The following is a 20,232-nucleotide window of genomic DNA, read 5'->3' as shown; positions in this document are numbered from 1 at the left end:
GCACCCCCACCGAGCAGACATTGATGGCCTACCCTGAGGATCGGCCATCAATGTTAAAGTCCCGGACAACCTCTTTAAGGGTTTGTTCTTGTCTACGTGTTGTATTCTATATGGAAGTGAGAGGGAGCTTTCAGGGTTAAGAAGGTCTTCATTGTTGGAATGTCTTCAATAGTAGCAGTTCAGTTGTAGGGTAGATTATGGTCCACCCAGTATAAGTGAAGGGATTAAATAAATACGAAGCAGAAGAAACAAGCCTCTAGTGGTCTGCATCTTGTAGGGTTGGGTGTAATGGCCTATGCAGTATTAATATACGTTCTTTCTGTCTTTAGTGGATTGTGAGAAGGTACAACCACCAATGTGGCTTCAGACCCTCAGGAACGCCTGCGGCGCTGCAGTTGACTTCAGTGTACAGAGCGTTGCCATATCTCTTGTTATGGACCTGGTCGGCTTGACGCAGTCGGTTGCAGTTGTAACAGGAGAAAATGCCAATGGCCTGGAAACTTCTCAGCCCTTGAGCCCAAACCAAGGCAGAGTGTCTGTTGTTATCCGGCCTCCCCTCACTGAGGGCAATTTGCGGTATATGGCTGAGAGGACTGATTTCTTTAAGGTAGGTGCAACCATTTCTGAATTGTTGGATATTTATATATAAACATTCTTACCATAAATGTAGTTTGGTGTTTGCAGTCTCCTACACTGTTTTTTTTTTTCCTTGTATCTGTTACTGCCCTGTTCTATTCTGTTTTCAGAATGTGGCTGTAACCCTGTGGCAACAGATGGGTGACCAGACCCCACAACACCATCAAAGAAGTGTCGAACTTTTCTATCAGCTCCACAACCTGGTTCCGTCTTCCAGTATATGTGAAGATGTGATCAGCCAGCAGCTGACGCACAAGGACAAGGTACATGTGTGACGATGCACACAGTGAACGCTTTAACATTTTTGAGCATTTCAATAAACCATTTTTTTTTTCTTCACAGAAAATTAGAATGGAGGCTCATGGTAGATTTGCAGTCCTGTGGCACCTGACCAGAGACCTTCACATTAACAAGTCCTCATCCTATGGCCGTACTTTTGACAGGTTTGTGATTATTGAATAATGCAGTATTATAAAGAACAAAAGTTAAAAAGGGGAATTAAACATCAGGTAGGGGGCCATCAAATCAGTATACATTACATTGTCAACTCACAAAATTAGTCAGACTGTATGCTTCAGTATGTTTCATCATCACTGTCCCCATTGAGGGCACAATCTAAATTCCCTATCAGTATATCTTTGGAGTGTGGGAGGAAACCCACGCAAACAAGGGGAGAACATACAAACTTCTTGCAGATGTCATCCTTAGTGGGATTTGAACCCAGGACCCCTGTGCAGAAAGATTGCAGTCGTACAATAGTTGTCTGAGGTATGTTTTGCCACGCTGAATGCAATTGGGTGCTTAAATCATCAATATCTGCTGCTGGCAGCTACCTTTTGTAATTGCCGGTCAATGATGTTCCAGGAGTTTTTCATTGGAGGCAAGCCGGAGACATTTTAGGCCATGGCAGCACATTTAGGCCATGCAGTCTAATCACAATAACACATTCAACTTTCAGTCTCCTTTGTTGTTTTGAATAACTGCTACTGGGAAATGATCATGCTCCCTTGTGAAGGCCGCGTTATAGCATTGCTCATGTGGTCTCCAGATCAATCTACCTCTATCATTGCATCTATGACAAAAGCGGGACTTATCGCTGAAGAGCATAGACCCTACTCCCGCCTTTGTTGCCCTCTTGCTCTGCACGATGATTACCTTTTAAGAATGGTGGTATCAGGTCAACAAAACAACTGTACCTGGACGTCTAACTTGTAGCCTTCAGGTGGTTTGTGTAGGCACAGTTTGACGCCATAGGCTTATTATGTGATGTCTAATTTCACTTGCAGTACAGAATGAATCGCCAAGTGTAATTCTTTTAGTCTCATGAGACCATGTGGGCAACGCCACGAAGAGGTCTTGACAAGTGAATGTAACATCATACTTACGCCCGAGATTGTGGCGTTGGCTGGCGTAATATATTTGGTAGCCAGACCCTTTCTCATCTTCATTCTCTGTACACTAACAGCTGAGCGTTACATTAATAATAGTGGTCAGACTTTTCTCCAAAGTGTCCTATGAACTGTTCTTCAACACAACAATGCCCGATCAGAAAATCCTTAGACAACCATTAATAACCTCAGTGATTGCATGCCAAGGTGTAAGTGCATATATTTTTGAATATGAGTCATATACTCAATACTGAGTAAATGGAGATGTTAGTGAAATGTATTTCCATTTTTCCACATTTTGCATATTGTTAGTATGTCTATCACTCCTAGAACTTTCTTAATTCCACGACATTTCCCTCTTGGTGTTACAATTTCAATATGTGTATGTATGAATGTGTACACATACAGTATCTGACAAAAGTGAGTCCACCCCTCACATTTTTGTAAATATGTTATTATATCTTTTCATTGGACAACACTGAAGATTTGACACTTTGATGTAGTCAGTGAACTGCTTGTATATCTGTGTAAATTTGGTGGGCTCTCAGAATAACTCAACATGTAGCCATTAATGTCTAAACTACTGTCAGCAAAAGTGAGTACATCCCTAAGTAAAAATGGCCAAATTGTGCCCAAAGTATCAATATTTTGTGTGGTTACCATTATTTTCAAGCACTGCCTTAACTCTCTTGGGCAAGAAGTTTACTAGAGCTTCACAGGTTGCCTTAAGGTGAACAAAACCATAAATCTACAGTTTTTAGCAATATATTGCAATCATCAAATTATATAGTGCAGTGTTCTTACAATTGCTCATTTACCCTTCAACCCAGCTAATTCTTCTCTTTTCCACAAGGTGTATGACATGACATGATTAATAACTGACTAGCTGAATCTTTCTAAGCTCTATGTAAAAACAGGAGGTCAATTTTCCCTGTATGACTCATAAGTCACTGCAAAAGTCCCTGGCAGAGGTGAGGAGGGAGCAGCTGGGTCAGGAGTTGAAGAGAGGAATGATAAATGCAAGGACCAGAGACTTCCTGTTTCTACATAGAGCAAAGAGAAGAGTTAGCTGGGTAGAAAGGCAAAATGAGCAATTGAAAGTGCACAGTGCAGTATAATGTGATGACTGCAATATATTAATTAATAATAACATTGATGGGAGTGCTTCTTTAATAAGATTTGCTTTATGTTTTGGGCTGATTGTCCTGCTGCAGAATTAATCTGGAGTCAATCAGGCTCCTCCCTGATGGTGTGGTATGAGTGTAGAAGTATCAGTATGCTGCCAGTGTTTCTCAGCATTGAGGACACCATTATTCCTGACCAAATCACCAATTCTGCTGAAATTCAACTATTTCATCTGTGTTTATTGCATTTTTTAAGGAGGAGTGGTGACCAAAAAATGCATTTCTGATTTTTTTCTTCCGACAATGATTTTTTTTTTTAAACCTTTATTTACTTTATTATTTTTTTTTAACTCCGAGGATTTGGATCTACAATTGTCTGATCTCTTCTACTACATAGTATTGCAGTATATAGTGTAAAGCTCTGTTTCCTTTAGAGCTCGGCATATAGCTGAGCTTCAGAGGAGCACCAAGATGACAGAGATGGGGGGACTTCAGCAGGCCCCCAGCTGACATTGTAACCCATTAGCTCCCTGCGGTTGAGTCACAAGGCACCAATGGAAACTGGTAATTACGAGCAGTGGCGCGTATTCCATTTAAATGCTGCTGTCAGAGATTGGCGGCAGCATTTAAATGGTTAACGGCTCTCCTTTCCAGCTCGATATGTTAGTCAGACGCCGACTATGTAATATAGCCAGTACCTGCCGCCTGTCTAGGGGTTAATTCCTCAGTCTATTATGGTCTTATGGATTTGCAATGTAGAGGTCGCTTGTGAATTGTATGTAGTAACATTTGTTTTATGCTAAATTAATGTAGTTTTTTTCTTTGGGTGGGGAGTGTCTTTTATTACACTTTATTTTCTTATGTTATATTGACATGTATTGTTGTATAATATATCCGCAAAGAGATGAAGAATTCCCTCTGGATGACATTACATTTGATTTTGTTATTATTGCTCATTTTTCACTGTAAGGATGGGTTCACACTTGGTGTTCTCTGATAAGCAATATGTCACGGTTTCTGTTGAAATCCCCGACAATCCATATTCTGACAGAGACCTTACGGAGCCGTTCATTGAATGGATGCTGTCTGGCCTCTGCCCTAGAAGTACGCATCTTTTTCAGTCCCTGACATTGTACCCGCATAGAGCACTGTAATAATGTGAACCTAGCCTCAATTATAGGAAAAACCTCCCCCTGCTGTACCACAAGTCACTGGCAGAGCGTATGTGGGTTTGCTAAGACAACTGATTTGCAGACACCCACTGATCATGTTATTGCTGGGACCAACAGGAACGCCGGCATTATCAATGCTTCTATTCACTGTGTAGTGCTCATTGAGCCCTGTGCAGACTATGGCAGTGATGCACTGCCGCCTTCTCTTCAGGGCCCCTTACCGAGACCGAATTTGCTCCTGGTCTGTTGCAGGAGCAATAATGCAGCAATGCCAAAAGACATTGAAGTCAAAAGACAGTGGTCGGGAATGCAGTAATTTGCTGAGGATTTGTACATTGCTATACCACTGTATTCTTACCAATCCTGACCATTTATCTCCACCATCCTGTCCCTCTCCAGACGTGCTTGTGGTGCATTACTGATTACTGCTTCTCATCTCCAGGTCCTTGTTCATTATGCTGGACAGTCTGAATAGCCTGGATGGCTGCACATCTTCTGTGGGCCAAGCCTGGTTGCATCAGGTACTGCAGAGACATGATATCGCTAGAGTCCTTGAACCTCTTCTTCTTCTGCTCCTTCACCCTAAAACTCAACGTGTATCGGTGCAACGAGTCCAGGCCGAGAGACACTGGAGTAAATCTACTCAACACTTGGACGATAACCGGAAAGTCTTTGACAAGGCATCTAGCAATAATGATGGTGAATATACCGTGCTAGGCATAATGTGTGTTAAATCTGAGATTTGCTTATCTACTGCTATCTACAATAATATTCCCTGTTGATATTTTGACAGTTTGCTACATGAAAAGTGTCCTCTTTACACAGTCAGATGTGGCCAGTTTTTGCTCGTATTGTAAATCCACTGCTCTCCTTAGTATGTGTGTGCATGTTTGAATGTATATATGTGTGTGTGTGTATATATATATATATATATATATATATATATATAAAATATATTATTATTATTATTATTATATTTATTTTTATTTTTTTATATAATTTACTTTTTTTTTTTTTTTTAATCCGCCAAACTTTAATCTAGATCTCAATCGTTATATTTGGTGGTAGCTTTTATGGTTGGTACCGAGAGGGCGTGGCTCTCTGTGGTCTCTGGGGTGTGACTTTATGCTACTCTGCATATTTACTCACTTGCCACACCCTCTCAGTACAGACTGTAAAAACTTACACTAAATTAAAAAGTCTATATACTTGGAACCATATAGCAGATTTAAAAAAAAAAAAACAATAATAAAAAATTATAGGAAATCCGCAGGAATACAAGTCCCAATAATGATAATTATTACTATGTGTGCTCATATTGTAATACTAAGCCAAAGTATATTCTCTTCCAGCTTTTCCAAGCTCACGTCTATGTTCTGGGATAACGTCTAAGCAGGTTCTAATGGATGAGATGGAGAACTTTAGCCTGACGGTGAACCCTCTGAGTGACCGGCTTTCCCTCCTGAGTACAAGCAGTGAGACCATCCCAATGGGAATATCGGACTTTGAGCTTCCAGACCAGCAGATAGAAATCCTGCAGAGCTCGGATTCTGGGTGTTCGCAGTCTTCAGTGGGGGACGAGGTGGATGCTGAGAGTTTGAGTGCTCAGGATAGCTCTAGAGAGGACTCTGTGGAGGAGACCGTTCAACAAGTTATCACTGACTTGATTTGCAATGTTCTTAGAAGTGTTGGTGAAGAACCTGAAACAAATTTCTCAGATGTAGATCAGGTAGAGACAATTGACGGGCTAAGTCCATGCATCGCTGTAGTATCGGAATCTCCCAGGCAAGAGGAAGAAGCTCCTCAAGAGAACGAAAATCACTTCTCAGCTAGAGACCCATCTAACTTTCTGTCCGTGTCTGCAGAAGGTGGCATTGAAAGCTTGGCAAATGCTATAACCAGAAACTTATCCTCTCCTTCAATTATGGCTCAGCAGTTACCTGTGGAGTTTAATTCCAACATGATGGGGGGACATCACAGAAAACGGAGTCACAGTAGCATCCAGTTTAATTTTAAAGGGAAAGTGTCAGAGAGGGATCAAAATGGTAAGGAAGGGTGCAATAAAGCAACAGGGACAAAACCAAAAGTCAAAATGGCCAGAAGGAAAGACGAGGATAAGAAAAAAGCACAAAATGAGAAGTTGAAACAGACAAATGTTTTTTTCAGTGATGGACTAGATTTGGAGAACTGGTACAGTTGTGGAGAAGGTGAAATTTCTGAAATTGAAAGTGATGTGGGATCTCCTGGCATTCGTAAATCCCCTCATTTCAACATCCACCCTCTTTACCAGCATGTTCTCTTGTACCTCCAGTTATATGACTCCTCAAGGACATTATATGCGTTATCTGCTATAAAAGCCATATTAAAAACCTGCCCAACGGTGTTTGTGAATGCTATATCCACCACCAGCGTGAACAATGCGTACACTCCTCAGCTATCCTTGCTGCAGAACCTTTTAGCAAGGCATCGGATTTCTGTGATGGGGAAAGACTTTTATAGCAACATTCCCCTCGACTCCAATCACAACTTTCGAAGCTCCATGTATATAGAGATTCTAATTTCGTTATGTTTGTATTTCATGAGAAGCCATTACCCTACACATGTGAAAGTTTCACAACAAGATCTCATGGGCAACCGGAATATGCAGATGATGAGCGTCGAAATCTTGACCCTACTGTTTACTGAGTTGGCAAAGGTCATTGAGAGCTCCGCCAAGGGCTTTGCCAGTTTTATCTCCGATATTTTATCTAAATGCAAGGTGCAGAAAGTGATCCTCCACTGCCTCCTATCTTCTATTTTCAGCGCTCAGAAGTGGCACAGCGAGCGCATGGCAGAGAAGAACATAATGGCCATTGAAGAAGGTTTTTCTGAGGACAGTCTCATAAATTTTTCTGAAGATGAGTTTGACAATGGCAGTACACTACAGTCTCAATTATTAAAGGTCCTTCAAGGTCTTATCATCTTAGAACATCGGGTGTTGACGGTTCCTGAAGACAACGAGGCAGGCTTTGATTTTGTTATAACTGATCTGGAACACATAAACCCTCAGCAGCCAATGACCTCCTTACAATATATGCACTCGCAGCCAATCACATGCCAGGGAATGTTCCTCTGTGCTGTGATCAGGGCGTTGCACCAGCACTATGCATGTAAAATGCACCCTCAATGGATTGGACTCATCACATCCACTTTGCCCTACACAGGAAAGGTGTTACAGAGAGTAGTGGTGTCAGTCACATTACAGCTTTGTAGGAACCTTGATAACTTAATACAGCAACACAAGTATGAGACGGGATTGTCCGACAACAGGTAAGTGTGCAAAAGAGGCCAACTTAACTTTCATAAAACAGAAAGCTTCAAGAGTTTAACTTTGTGTTCTCCCTAGGCCTCTATGGATGGCATCATTCATTCCACCCGATATAATACTGACTCTATTAGAAGGCATTACAACAATTATTCACTACTGCCTGCTCGATCCCTCTGCTCAGTATCACCAGGTAAATTGGCATGTCAAGAATTGCTTAGTATATTCTGTACATTTAGCATTCATTTGGTATACAGTACCAATATATAAAAAAAAAGAGATTGCAAGTGGGTGGAGTCTATAGGAAATCTGGCAAAGTTATAGAGCATCTATTAGATTCTCTGTCAAAAGTAGACATTCAGCCCTTTGGCTGTTCTGGTGCTGTCCACAATCCAGTACAGCCTAAGGGCTTTATGCGGTGGCGTTTCGCAACACGCGGCTGCCCTCCACCTGACATTTCTCTTTCACTGATCTTGCATCCTTGGGATGCAGATACCAGTCAATACAACGATGGCACAGAGAGTTATCAGCTTCGCGTTCCATAATTGCGTCTGAGAGCTCAGGAGGTGTTATGAGAGGCAATTCAGTACCACAATGGACATAGCGGTCAGAGCACATACAGTGATCTGACAATAACCCAAAATCATAGAACGAGCTCTGAGACGTGGGAGCTCTGCAGACCGCAATCCCTAATCCTCTCCAAACAACACTAGAGGCAGCCGTGGATTGCGCCTAACTCTGCCTATGCAACTCGGCACAGCCTGAGAAACTAACTAGCCTGAAGATAGAAAATAAGCCTACCTTGCCTCAGAGAAATACCCCAAAGGAAAAGGCAGCCCCCCACATATAATGACTGAGTTAAGATGAAAAGACAAACGTAGAGATGAAATAGATTCAGCAAAGTGAGGCCCGACTTTCTTAACAGAGCGAGGATAGAAAAGGTAACTTTGCGGTCTACACAAAACCCTAAAGAAAACCACGCAAAGGGGGCAAAAAGACCCTCCGTACCGAACTAACGGTACGGAGGTACACCCTTTGCGTCCCAGAGCTTCCAGCAACAAATTAGACAAGCTGGACAGAAAAAATAGCAAACAAATAGCAAAGGAAAACTTAGCTATGCAGAGCAGCAGGCCACAGGAATGATCCAGGGAAAAGCAAGTCCAACACTGGAACATTGACAGGAAGCCAGGATCAAAGCATTAGGTGGAGTTAAGTAGAGAAGCACCTAACGACCTCACCAGATCACCTGAGGGAGGAAACTCAGAAGCCGCAGTACCACTTCCCTCCACCAACAGAAGCTCACAGAGAGAATCAGCCGAAGTACCACTTGTGACCACAGGAGGGAGCTCTGCCACAGAATTCACAACAGTACCCCCCCTTGAGGAGGGGTCACCGAACCCTCACCAGAGCCCCCAGGCCGACCAGGACGAGCCACATGAAAGGCACGAACAAGATCGGGAGCATGGACATCAGAGGCAAAAACCCAGGAATTATCTTCCTGAGCATAACCCTTCCATTTAACCAGATACTGGAGTTTCCGTCTAGAAACACGAGAATCCAAAATCTTCTCCACAATATACTCCAATTCCCCCTCCACCAAAACCGGGGCAGGAGGATCAACAGATGGAACCATAGGTGCCACGTATCTCCGCAACAATGACCTATGGAATACGTTATGTATGGAAAAAGAATCTGGAAGGGTCAGACGAAAAGACACAGGATTAAGAACCTCAGAAATCCTATACGGACCAATGAAACGAGGTTTAAACTTAGGAGAGGAAACCTTCATAGGAATATGACGAGAAGATAACCAAACCAGATCCCCAACACGAAGTCGGGGACCCACACGGCGTCTGCGATTAGCGAAACGTTGAGCCTTCTCTTGGGACAAGGTCAAATTGTCCACTACATGAGTCCAAATCTGCTGCAAACTGTCCACCACAGTATCCACACCAGGACAGTCCGAAGACTCAACCTGTCCTGAAGAGAAACGAGGATGGAACCCAGAATTGCAGAAAAATGGCGAAACCAAGGTAGCCGAGCTGGCCCGATTATTAAGGGCGAACTCAGCCAAAGGCAAAAAGGACACCCAGTCATCCTGATCGGCAGAAACAAAGCATCTCAGATATGTTTCCAAGGTCTGATTGGTTCGTTCGGTCTGGCCATTAGTCTGAGGATGGAAAGCCGAGGAAAAAGACAAGTCAATGCCCATCCTACCACAAAAGGCTCGCCAAAACCTTGAAACAAACTGGGAACCTCTGTCAGAAACGATATTCTCTGGAATGCCATGTAAACGAACCACATGCTGGAAGAACAATGGCACCAAATCAGAGGAGGAAGGCAATTTAGACAAGGGTACCAGATGGACCATCTTAGAAAAGCAATCACAGACCACCCAAATGACTGACATCTTTTGAGAAACGGGAAGATCAGAAATAAAATCCATAGAGATATGTGTCCAAGGCCTCTTCGGGACAGGCAAGGGCAAAAGCAACCCACTGGCACGAGAACAGCAGGGCTTAGCCCGAGCACAAATCCCACAGGACTGCACAAAAGCACGCACATCCCGCGACAGAGACGGCCACCAAAAGGATCTAGCCACTAACTCTCTGGTACCAAAGATTCCAGGATGACCAGCCAACACCGAACAATGAACCTCAGAGATAACTTTATTGGTCCACCTATCAGGGACAAACAGTCTCTCCGCTGGACAACGATCAGGTTTATTAGCCTGAAATTTTTGCAGCACCCGCCGCAAATCAGGGGAGATGGCAGACACAATTACTCCTTCCTTGAGGATACCCGCCGGCTCAGACAAACCCGGAGAGTCGGGCACAAAACTCCTAGACAGAGCATCCACCTTCACATTTTTAGAGCCCAGAAGGTACGAAATCACAAAGTCAAAATGGGCAAAAAACAGCGACCAACGAGCCTGTCTAGGATTCAACCGCTCAGCAGACTCAAGATAAGTCAAGTTCTTATGATCAGTCAATACCACCACGCGATGCTTAGCTCCTTCAAGCCAATGACGCCACTCCTCGAATGCCCACTTCATGGCCAGCAACTCTCGGTTGCCCACATCATAATTTCGCTCAGCAGGCGAAAACTTCCTGGAAAAAAAAGCGCATGGTTTCATCACTGAGCAATCAGAACCTCTCTGCGACAAAACAGCCCCTGCTCCAATCTCAGAAGCATCAACCTCGACCCGGAACGGAAGAGAAACATCTGGTTGACACAACACGGGCAGAAGAAAAACGACGCTTCAACTCTTGAAAAGCTTCCACAGCAGCAGAAGACCAATTGACCAAATCAGCACCCTTCTTGGTCAAATCGGTCAATGGTTTGGCAATACTAGAAAAATTGCAGATGAAGCGACGATAAAAATTAGCAAAGCCCAGGAACTTTTGCAGACTTTTCAGAGATGTCGGCTGAGTCCAATCATGGATGGCTTGGACCTTAACAGGATCCATCTCGATAGTAGAAGGGGAAAAGATGAACCCCAAAAATGAAACCTTCTGCACACCAAAGAGACACTTTGATCCCTTCACAAACAAAGAATTAGCACGCAGGACCTGAAAAACTGTTCTGACCTGCTTCACATGAGACTCCCAATCATCCGAGAAGATCAAAATGTCATCCAAGTACACAATCAGGAATTTATCCAGGTACTCTCGGAAGATGTCATGCATAAAGGACTGAAACACTGATGGAGCATTGGCAAGTCCGAATGGCATCACTAGATACTCAAAATGACCCTCGGGCATATTAAATGCAGTTTTCCATTCATCTCCTCGCCTGATTCGCACCAGATTATACGCACCACGAAGATCTATCTTGGTGAACCAACTAGCCCCCTTAATCCGAGCAAACAAATCCGATAACAATGGCAAGGGGTACTGAAATTTAACCGTGATCTTATTTAGAAGGCGGTAATCTATACAAGGTCTCAGCGAACCATCCTTCTTGGCTACAAAAAAGAACCCTGCTCCTAATGGTGACGATGACGGGCGAATATGCCCCTTCTCCAGGGATTCCTTCACATAACTGCGCATAGCGGCGTGCTCAGGCACGGATAAATTAAACAGTCGACCTTTTGGGAATTTACTACCAGGAATCAAATTGATAGCACAATCACAATCCCTATGCGGAGGTAGGGCATCGGACTTGGGCTCATCAAATACATCCCGGTAATCAGACAAGAACTCTGGAACCTCAGAAAGGGTGGATGACGAAATTGACAGAAATGGAACATCACCATGTACCCCCTGACAACCCCAGCTGGACACCGACATGGATTTCCAATCTAATACTGGATTATGGGCTTGTAGCCATGGCAACCCCAACACGGCCACATCATGCAGATTATGCAACACCAGAAAGCGAATATCCTCCTGATGTGCAGGAGCCATGCACATGGTCAGCTGGGTCCAGTATTGAGGCTTATTCTTGGCCAAAGGCGTGGCATCAATTCCTCTCAATGGAATAGGACACTGCAAGGGCTCTAAGAGAAACCCACAACGCTTAGCATACTCCAAGTCCATCAAACTCAGGGCAGCGCCTGAATCCACAAATGCCATGACAGAATACGATGACAAAGAGCAGATCAAGGTAACGGACAGAAGAAATTTTGACTGTACCGTACCAATGGTGGCAGACCTAGCGAACCGCTTAGTGCGCTTAGGACAATCAGAGATAGCATGAGTGGAATCACCACAGTAGAAACACAGCCCATTCAGACGTCTGTGTTCTTGCCGTTCAACTCTGGTCAAAGTCCTATCGCACTGCATAGGCTCAGGTTTAAGCTCAGGTAATACCGCCAAATGGTGCACAGATTTACGCTCACGCAAGCGTCGACCAATCTGAATGGCCAAAGACATAGACTCATTCAAACCAGCAGGCATAGGAAATCCCACCATGACATCCTTAAGGGCTTCAGAGAGACCCTTTCTGAACATAGCTGCCAGTGCAGATTCATTCCATTGAGTGAGCACGGACCACTTTCTAAATTTCTGACAATATACCTCTATCTCATCCTGACCCTGACAAAGAGCCAGCAAATTTTTCTCTGCCTGATCCACTGAATTAGGTTCATCGTACAGCAATCCGAGCACCAGGAAAAACGCATCGATATTACTCAATGCAGGATCTCCTGACGCAAGAGAAAATGCCCAGTCCTGAGGGTCGCCGCGCAAAAAAGAAATAACAATCAAAACCTGTTGAACTGGATCACCAGAGGAGCGAGGTTTCAAGGCCAGAAATAATTTACAATTATTTTTGAAACTCAGAAACTTAGTTCTATCTCCAAAAAACAAAAAAGTACTTTGGGCTTCCTGTACTGTTATGAGAGGCAATTCAGTACCACAATGGACATAGCGGTCAGAGCACATACAGTGATCTGACAATAACCCAAAATCATAGAACGAGCTCTGAGACGTGGGAACTCTGCAGTCCGCAATCCCTAATCCTCTCCAAACAACACTAGAGGCAGCCGTGGATTGCGCCTAACTCTGCCTATGCAACTCGGCACAGCCTGAGAAACTAACTAGCCTGAAGATAGAAAATAAGCCTACCTTGCCTCAGAGAAATACCCCAAAGGAAAAGGCAGCCCCCCACATATAATGACTGTGAGTTAAGATGAAAAGACAAACGTAGAGATGAAATAGATTCAGCAAAGTGAGGCCCGACTTTCTTAACAGAGCGAGGATAGAAAAGGTAACTTTGCGGTCTACACAAAACCCTAAAGAAAACCACGCAAAGGGGGCAAAAAGACCCTCCGTACCGAACTAACAGCACGGAGGTACACCCTTTGCGTCCCAGAGCTTCCAGCAACAAATTAGACAAGCTGGAGAGAAAAAATAGCAAACAAATAGCAAAGAATAACTTAGCTATGCAGAGCAGCAGGCCACAGGAATGATCCAGGGAAAAGCAAGTCTCACACTGGAACATTGACAGGAAGCCAGGATCAAAGCATTAGGTGGAGTTAAGTAGAGAAGCACCTAACGACCTCACCAGATCACCTGAGGGAGGAAACTCAGAAGCCGCAGTACCACTTCCCTCCACCAACAGAGGCTCACAGAGAGAATCAGCCGAAGTACCACTTGTGACCACAGGAGGGAGCTCTGCCACAGAATACACAACAAGGAGGTGTGATGATATCACTACATCGCGCCAGCAGGGTCTCTGTACATTCTGTGGGAGGGAGGAGTAGAGGTTGACATAATACTGTGTAAAGAAGCTCTGTAGGGACATCTTTCTGCATGGGGGCTGTGTGGGGACATAATACTGTCAGGGGGCTGTGGGGGCGTAATACTGTGTAGTGAGACTTTGTAAGGACATTCTGCTGTGTAGGGGGTGATGTGGGGACATCATACTGTGTCAGGGGGCTGTGGAGGCATAATACTGTGTAGTGAGACTTTGTAGGGACATCCTGCTGTGTAGGGGGGCAGTGTGGGGACATCATACTGTGTCAGGGGGCTGTGGGGGCGTAATACTGTGTATTGAGACTTTGTAAGGACATTCTGCTGTGAAGGGGGGCGGTGTGGGGACATCATACTGTGTTAGGGGGCTGTGGGGGCATAATACTGTGTAGTGAGACTTTGTAGGGACATCCTGCTGTGTAGAGGGCGGTGTGGGGACATCATACTGTTTGATGGGCTGAGTGATAACATGTGCATACATCATACTGTGGAGTATCATATTGTATTGTGAGCTGTTCATCAGAATACATGTTCGGAACCACAGGAGCACAATGATTTGCGCTGACGTAACATGGATTAGCAGTAATAACTAATCACCAACCTTAATTTTGCTCAGTATTAAGTGATTAAAATTAATATAAAACAATAACCAGCTAACGTAAGGTTGGTCGGTTGGTTTGCACCTCCACAACAGTCCCAGTATCTCATGTGGCCCATTTGGAAAATGAATTGCTCACCCTGGCTCTATAGCATCCCATACACCATTGATAATTGACGGCTGAACACTCATTCATCGGACAGCTGCTTTTCAGGTGCAAGAACAAAAGGACTGGAAATCTAATTCAACTGCCTTCCACCATCTTTCCCCAAGATCACCTGCTAGGAGAGAACCGGGAGGCCTCCATTAACATTAAATTGTGGGCAGGTTCATCTGACTTTAATTTACAAAAAATGTATACAGACTGCCTTAAAATCTCTAGGCCTGACTGGCTGACAAACACCCAGTGATCAGATGAACAGCACTATGTTGAAAGGAGTCACAACTATGTTATGCAGCTTAACGATCATGTAACGGGCATCTAATAGACTTTTTTTCTAACTTTTCTCTGGTGACGAACTCCCTTTTAAAATGAATTTGTCAGCAGGTTTTTCATTCTATTCTGACCACATGGGGTAGAGACAGAAACCCTGAATCCAGTGATGTATCACTTAGTTTCCTGAGTGTAGTATTATGATGGAATTACAATTTTCTCTGTTGCAGATTTAGCAGAGCTCAGAATGTTGTAAACCCCGGCTACATCACCGATTGACTGTTTTCTATGTCCATTGTGTAATAAGCTGCTGATCAGTGCTGGGGGTGTAGTTGGATTAGGAGGCGGGGTCCTTTGTCCTGTAGTGATAATCTCTTGCTGATAACACACTAATTGTATTGAAACAGCAAAACACAGCCCATCAAGTGACACATCCCTGTAATTAGGGTCTCTTCTACTACATTATGGTGCTCTCAGATTACATAGCAAAAACCTGGTGTCTGTAGTGGATCTGAAGTACAGTATAGCAAATATTCTTGACATATTAGCATTTTTTGCTCATGACTATTGTTGACTTTCTACTTTTCAATGTGCAGCTCATGGTGAACGTAGATCAGAAACATTTGCTTGAAGCTCGCAGTGGGATCCTTTCCATACTCCATTTAATCATGTCATCCGTCACCCTGCTCTGGAGTATTCTGCACCAAGCTGACTCCTCGGAGAAGAACTCTGCCGCAGCGGCCGCCTCGCTCACTACCATCAACCTTGGCTCGACAAAGGTAATAGAGGACGGATAAATGACTACTTGGTCCTACTGACCTTTTAGATTTTATATTAAATGTCCTTTCGTCAGAGGCTCACGGTCTAATTTCCCTATGTCAGACACATCGTGGCTCAAAGATTTAGTGTTGGCTTTTATCATAACGCTCTCTAGAATTGTAATAATGATGTTTGCATTTGCAGAATTTAAGACAGCAGATTTTGGAGCTGCTAGGGCCCATTTCCATGAATCATGGCGTTCATTTTATGGCAGCCATTGCCTTTGTGTGGAATGAAAGAAGACACAGCAAGAACTCTGCGCGTACCAAGGTAAAGTAATCATTTTCCAGCATTTCTAGAGAATCTGACTACATGGTAAAATGTATTACAATATCTTTTATATTATAAATTATGAAGTCATGCTGCTTTTAGCTCCAGGCATTGTTTTTTTTTTTTTTAAATTACTGCCTAGAAAAAGTTGAGATGCCGCATCCATCCGTAACTTTCCTGAGAATTGTAGTCTGAATATTGGCAGTGGAGAAACTCCACCTTTTTAATGGCATTTGTTTCTTTAATCCTCTGTGTTTGGTATTGCTTACGTTCCCAGAATGTACATTTATGTTCTTGTATTATTCGCTTTGTGCCTAGGTGATTCCATTAGCGAGTGAAGAGCAACTTCTCCTTGTAGAGTTGGTTCGGTCAATCAGTGTGATGAGGACAGAGACTGTGATTCAGACAGTGAAGGAAGTGTTAAAGCAGCCCCCCGCCATAGCAAAGGACAAGGTGAATTTTTCATGATGTGGATACTAGTACCGCTAGTATGGTTTTTATTATTACATGGGTTTTTCGAGAATATACACTACATGGATAAAGGTATTGTGACACCTAGAGAACATACCTACAGTCATGGGCAAGAGCTTTGAGACTGATACAAATGTTGGTTATCACAAAGTCTGCTGCTTGAGTTTATATAGCAATATGATGAATACCGATTAGGTGAATCGCCAAAAAATCACAGTCACTTCTTGCTATGAAAAGTCAGTTTCCACAGATTTTTCTGCCATGCCACAAAATGACCTGTTCATTTCAATGACCCTTTCGTTAGCTCAGGAGAAAGTGTTACTGAGGACAAGAGAGCTGATATATCTGTCATGCTTGATTGAGTTATAAGAGCAGACTGGTTGTTTTACTAGGGGCCTGGTGCTAGAAACATTGTTTTTTTTCTATTAACTATGGTTACCTCCATGGAAACATGAATAGCCATCATTGCTTTACATCAAAAGGGCTTTACAGGCACTGACATTGCCGCTCCTATACGCGCACGTAGGCAGAGACTTGTCAGTCACTGTCAGTGGGCAGGGAAAGCTGCCAGGGAGTCACCCGCATATCTCAGTCCCATGCGGCTATTGAAAGTATGTTTTTCTCAAACGCCGCACATATATGGCCTGTGAATGATATATAATGCCTGTGATTTGGGCAGCATGTATTACCTGACAGGTTCCCTTTAATATGTGAATTTGAATGTTTATCAGTGTCACAAACCGTTTAGAGAGGTTTTCCGGACTCTCTGGGACTACAGATTGCTGATTTCTGAATGAGCTGTCAGGATTGAGCTCTGTTGCAAGCTTAAGCAGACACAATTTACATACTTGCGATCAGGGGACGCGCTACATTTTTTACAGAAGGGTAAAAATATTCTTAGCATTTTTGAGTATTTTCAGCCAATAAGACATATGACTTGCAATAGTCTAAATTTATAATAGAAACTGTAGGTATACATAATGTTAAGAACTCGCTATGTATACATAAAAACATTAATATACCTTATAACAATGCTTCCGTGAACAGCGGTGATTCAAAACCATCATTCTGCTGTACACTAATAATGAGAATCCAGCGGACTCTGATGTAAGAGCCGATATTTGCGGTGATCATGGCCCCATGTAGCGGTGGTCACTGCTGGGTACAATCTAAGGTACAGGAGCCGGCGGAGCGTCTCATAATTGAGCGGCTGCTGTATTCTATCAAACGACTCCATGTTGTTTTCGATATAGTTATGATTTTCTTTAATCCACAAAATGTGGTAAATAAATAAAAAATATCACTACAATTTTCCAACGTGCTCTGATTAGTGGGGGCCAGCTGTAAGATTGAAAAATCCTTCAAAGGGCCTGTAATAAATTTCAAACTCACTTTTTTTTTTATTTCTGATGGTTATAGGGTAGCCATCATGCTCCATAACCATGCACACAAAAAAATAATTTGATGTTTTCCATCTTTTCACATTTAGATAGAGAACTCCCCCACACACCAAAATTCTATGTCCATCTATTCTCTGTGACTGGTGTACAGGTCGTTGTGGAGGAGGTGAGCTGTAACCATCACCTATAGTGCGTTCTCTACTGAGCACGGATCTAATATTCAGCTCAGTGGCCAATGTGAAAATGGCAAGATTTAAAGAGAACCGGTCACATGAAAAAAACGCTATTAAGCTGCAGCTATGGGGCTAATCGGCAAGTTAATAGTGTTCTGAACCTGCCCGGCCCCAGCACTTAGAGCTTTATTCCTCCCGCAGCCATCACGTTCCAGTGATAGGTGTGGCACCAGCACGGGTACAGTCCGCTCACTGCTTAGAGAGCTGCAGCTGTAACTGTGCCCCCGATTCTGACTGAAAGCTCACTCAGCATTAGGGCTGGCTGTCAGTTAGTGCTATGGGTGCGGCTACAGCCAACGCTCTCTATATATGGAACTGAACCCACTCCGGCACCACCTCCATGACTGAAAAAGGAGCGCTGTCGGGGGAATAAAGTTCATTTCCTCCTGGCAGCGGGGCTCTAAATGCCGGGAAGGTTCAGAATGCTATCTACCTGTAGATTTACCCCATATCTGCAGGTTAATAGTGTTTTTTCACTTTACAGGTTCCCTTTAAATTTTTTTTTTGTATTGATGCAAAATATAAGAAAAGAAAATAATCAAACACGTTTAAAACTCCACAAGAAAAACTTGAAGTAGTCATTTTGTGGTAATTTATTCCCTTCAAATAAATTTGCAGCCCAAAAAGTACTAATCGTTTTTCTCTGCCTTCCTCTTTTCAGAAACATCTTTCCCTTGAAGTCTGCATGTTACAGTTCTTTTATGCTTATATACAGAGGTAAGATTGGTGTATCGCCTGATGCTGTGTATTCCCTAGGCTGCCAGTGCCTAATGATTATCATACTTGGGATACTAGGTGTAAGACATACTCGTGTAGGGGGTCTGTTCATACGGAGTGAACGGCCACCAATATGTAATCGGTTACTGATCGGTCGTTTAATGGCTAGTTTATACAGGCAGACCACCGTAAATGATGCATATTGAGCGATTTGTAGTAGATCGTTCAGTGCGCATAGGCTGCCATTATGTTCAGCAATGCGAGTTTTGCACCACCCAGACTGTTGATTTTTTTTTGTGCCGCACAAAAGATCATTTTGGTTGTTTACCAGGAGACCGGCAGCCTGTCGCCATTGAAAGATTATTATTAAATGAGTGTTCTTAAAGGGGTTGTCCTAGTTACAAAGCACATTTTATTCAGTAGATCTTGGAATAATAATAAGTTCTATAATTGGATGTGTTTAAAAATGCTCCTGTGCTGAGATAATCCTATAAATGTGCCCCTGCTGTGTACTGTGTAATGGCTGTGTCTGACCGTAGAGGGACATAGTCTGATCATACCACAGCTCCTGGGCAGGGGAGGAAGGGGTATACAGACAGGACAGCCGATTCTTTTTGTGAGGTAAAACTTTCCCCTCCCTGTTTAAAATCTATGTTTTACCTCACAGAAAGCAGCTGCCTTACTGGCAGGTTAGCGTTTGTACGCAGCCTTGTAGAACAGATGGATTTTAGCTGCTTCTATAAAGTGTGTATTTCAGTATTTTCCTGGTTTTCTTGCAGGGTTCCTGTGTCTAATCTTGTGGATAGCTGGGCTTCTTTTCTTGCTCTTTTGAAAGAGTCCATCCAGTTGAACCTTCCAGCTCCCGGGCAATTCTTGATACTTGGGTAATACATTTATTACTATATGACCCTTTCTTTGATCCAAAGCGGAAATGACCATATAAATGCCATTGTAAAAGGACTGGTCTTTTTCATCATTTTCTAATATAGCACATAGTTGGAGGTTAGAACAGATATAGATGAATTAAAACATGTGACCACTGCAGTCAATCACTGGTCACAGTGATGTCTCACAATGATTAGCTGCAGGCATCTACACGTCCTGTGATGGGTAGTCAACCGGAAGTAGAGACCACCAGGATAGCATTGTAGAATAAAGATATCACTACTAGAAAACACAACTTTTTGATGTTTATATGAATCAGTATTTATTATTGACCTATTTTTTTTATTCACTTGGTATTTTAGGGTTTTGAATGAATTTATTATGAAAAACCCCACATTAGATAACAAGAAAGACCAGAGGGATCTTCAGGTAATTGGGAACAGTTAAAATGGTTTGAAACTTTCTGAATCTTAAGTTGAAGGGAAAAAGAAATTTAGGTCTTTTATCATTTATCTCCTTCCAAAGTCTGAAAATAGAGTTGACGGAAAGCTAGATGATATTCTGAAGAATAAAGCTGGAATTTAT

General features: G+C 43.0%; 1 protein-coding gene across 4 annotated transcripts in view; it reads left to right on the top strand.

Moving 5' to 3' along the window:
* The window catches only part of DOP1A (DOP1 leucine zipper like protein A), a 129,945-nt gene that overhangs the window by 97,856 nt on the left and 11,857 nt on the right, over positions 1 to 20,232 (top strand). For all 4 annotated transcript variants that reach the window (XM_069726441.1, XM_069726442.1, XM_069726440.1 and 1 more), the window contains 12 exons: positions 330 to 607; positions 747 to 899; positions 979 to 1,079; positions 4,763 to 5,019; positions 5,673 to 7,629; positions 7,706 to 7,817; positions 15,449 to 15,631; positions 15,816 to 15,941; positions 16,260 to 16,394; positions 18,707 to 18,762; positions 19,542 to 19,646; positions 20,010 to 20,076. In XM_069726441.1, the coding sequence (XP_069582542.1) occupies positions 330 to 607; positions 747 to 899; positions 979 to 1,079; positions 4,763 to 5,019; positions 5,673 to 7,629; positions 7,706 to 7,817; positions 15,449 to 15,631; positions 15,816 to 15,941; positions 16,260 to 16,394; positions 18,707 to 18,762; positions 19,542 to 19,646; positions 20,010 to 20,076 (3,530 nt within the window). The remainder of the gene's footprint in view (positions 1 to 329; positions 608 to 746; positions 900 to 978; positions 1,080 to 4,762; positions 5,020 to 5,672; positions 7,630 to 7,705; positions 7,818 to 15,448; positions 15,632 to 15,815; positions 15,942 to 16,259; positions 16,395 to 18,706; positions 18,763 to 19,541; positions 19,647 to 20,009; positions 20,077 to 20,232) is intronic.

The sequence above is a fragment of the Ranitomeya imitator genome, chromosome 5 (genome assembly GCF_032444005.1).
Source record: "Ranitomeya imitator isolate aRanImi1 chromosome 5, aRanImi1.pri, whole genome shotgun sequence".
NCBI lineage: Eukaryota > Metazoa > Chordata > Amphibia > Anura > Dendrobatidae > Ranitomeya > Ranitomeya imitator.
The sequence above is the reverse complement of the archived record's forward strand: the minus strand, read 5'-3'. Positions and strand labels throughout refer to the sequence as shown.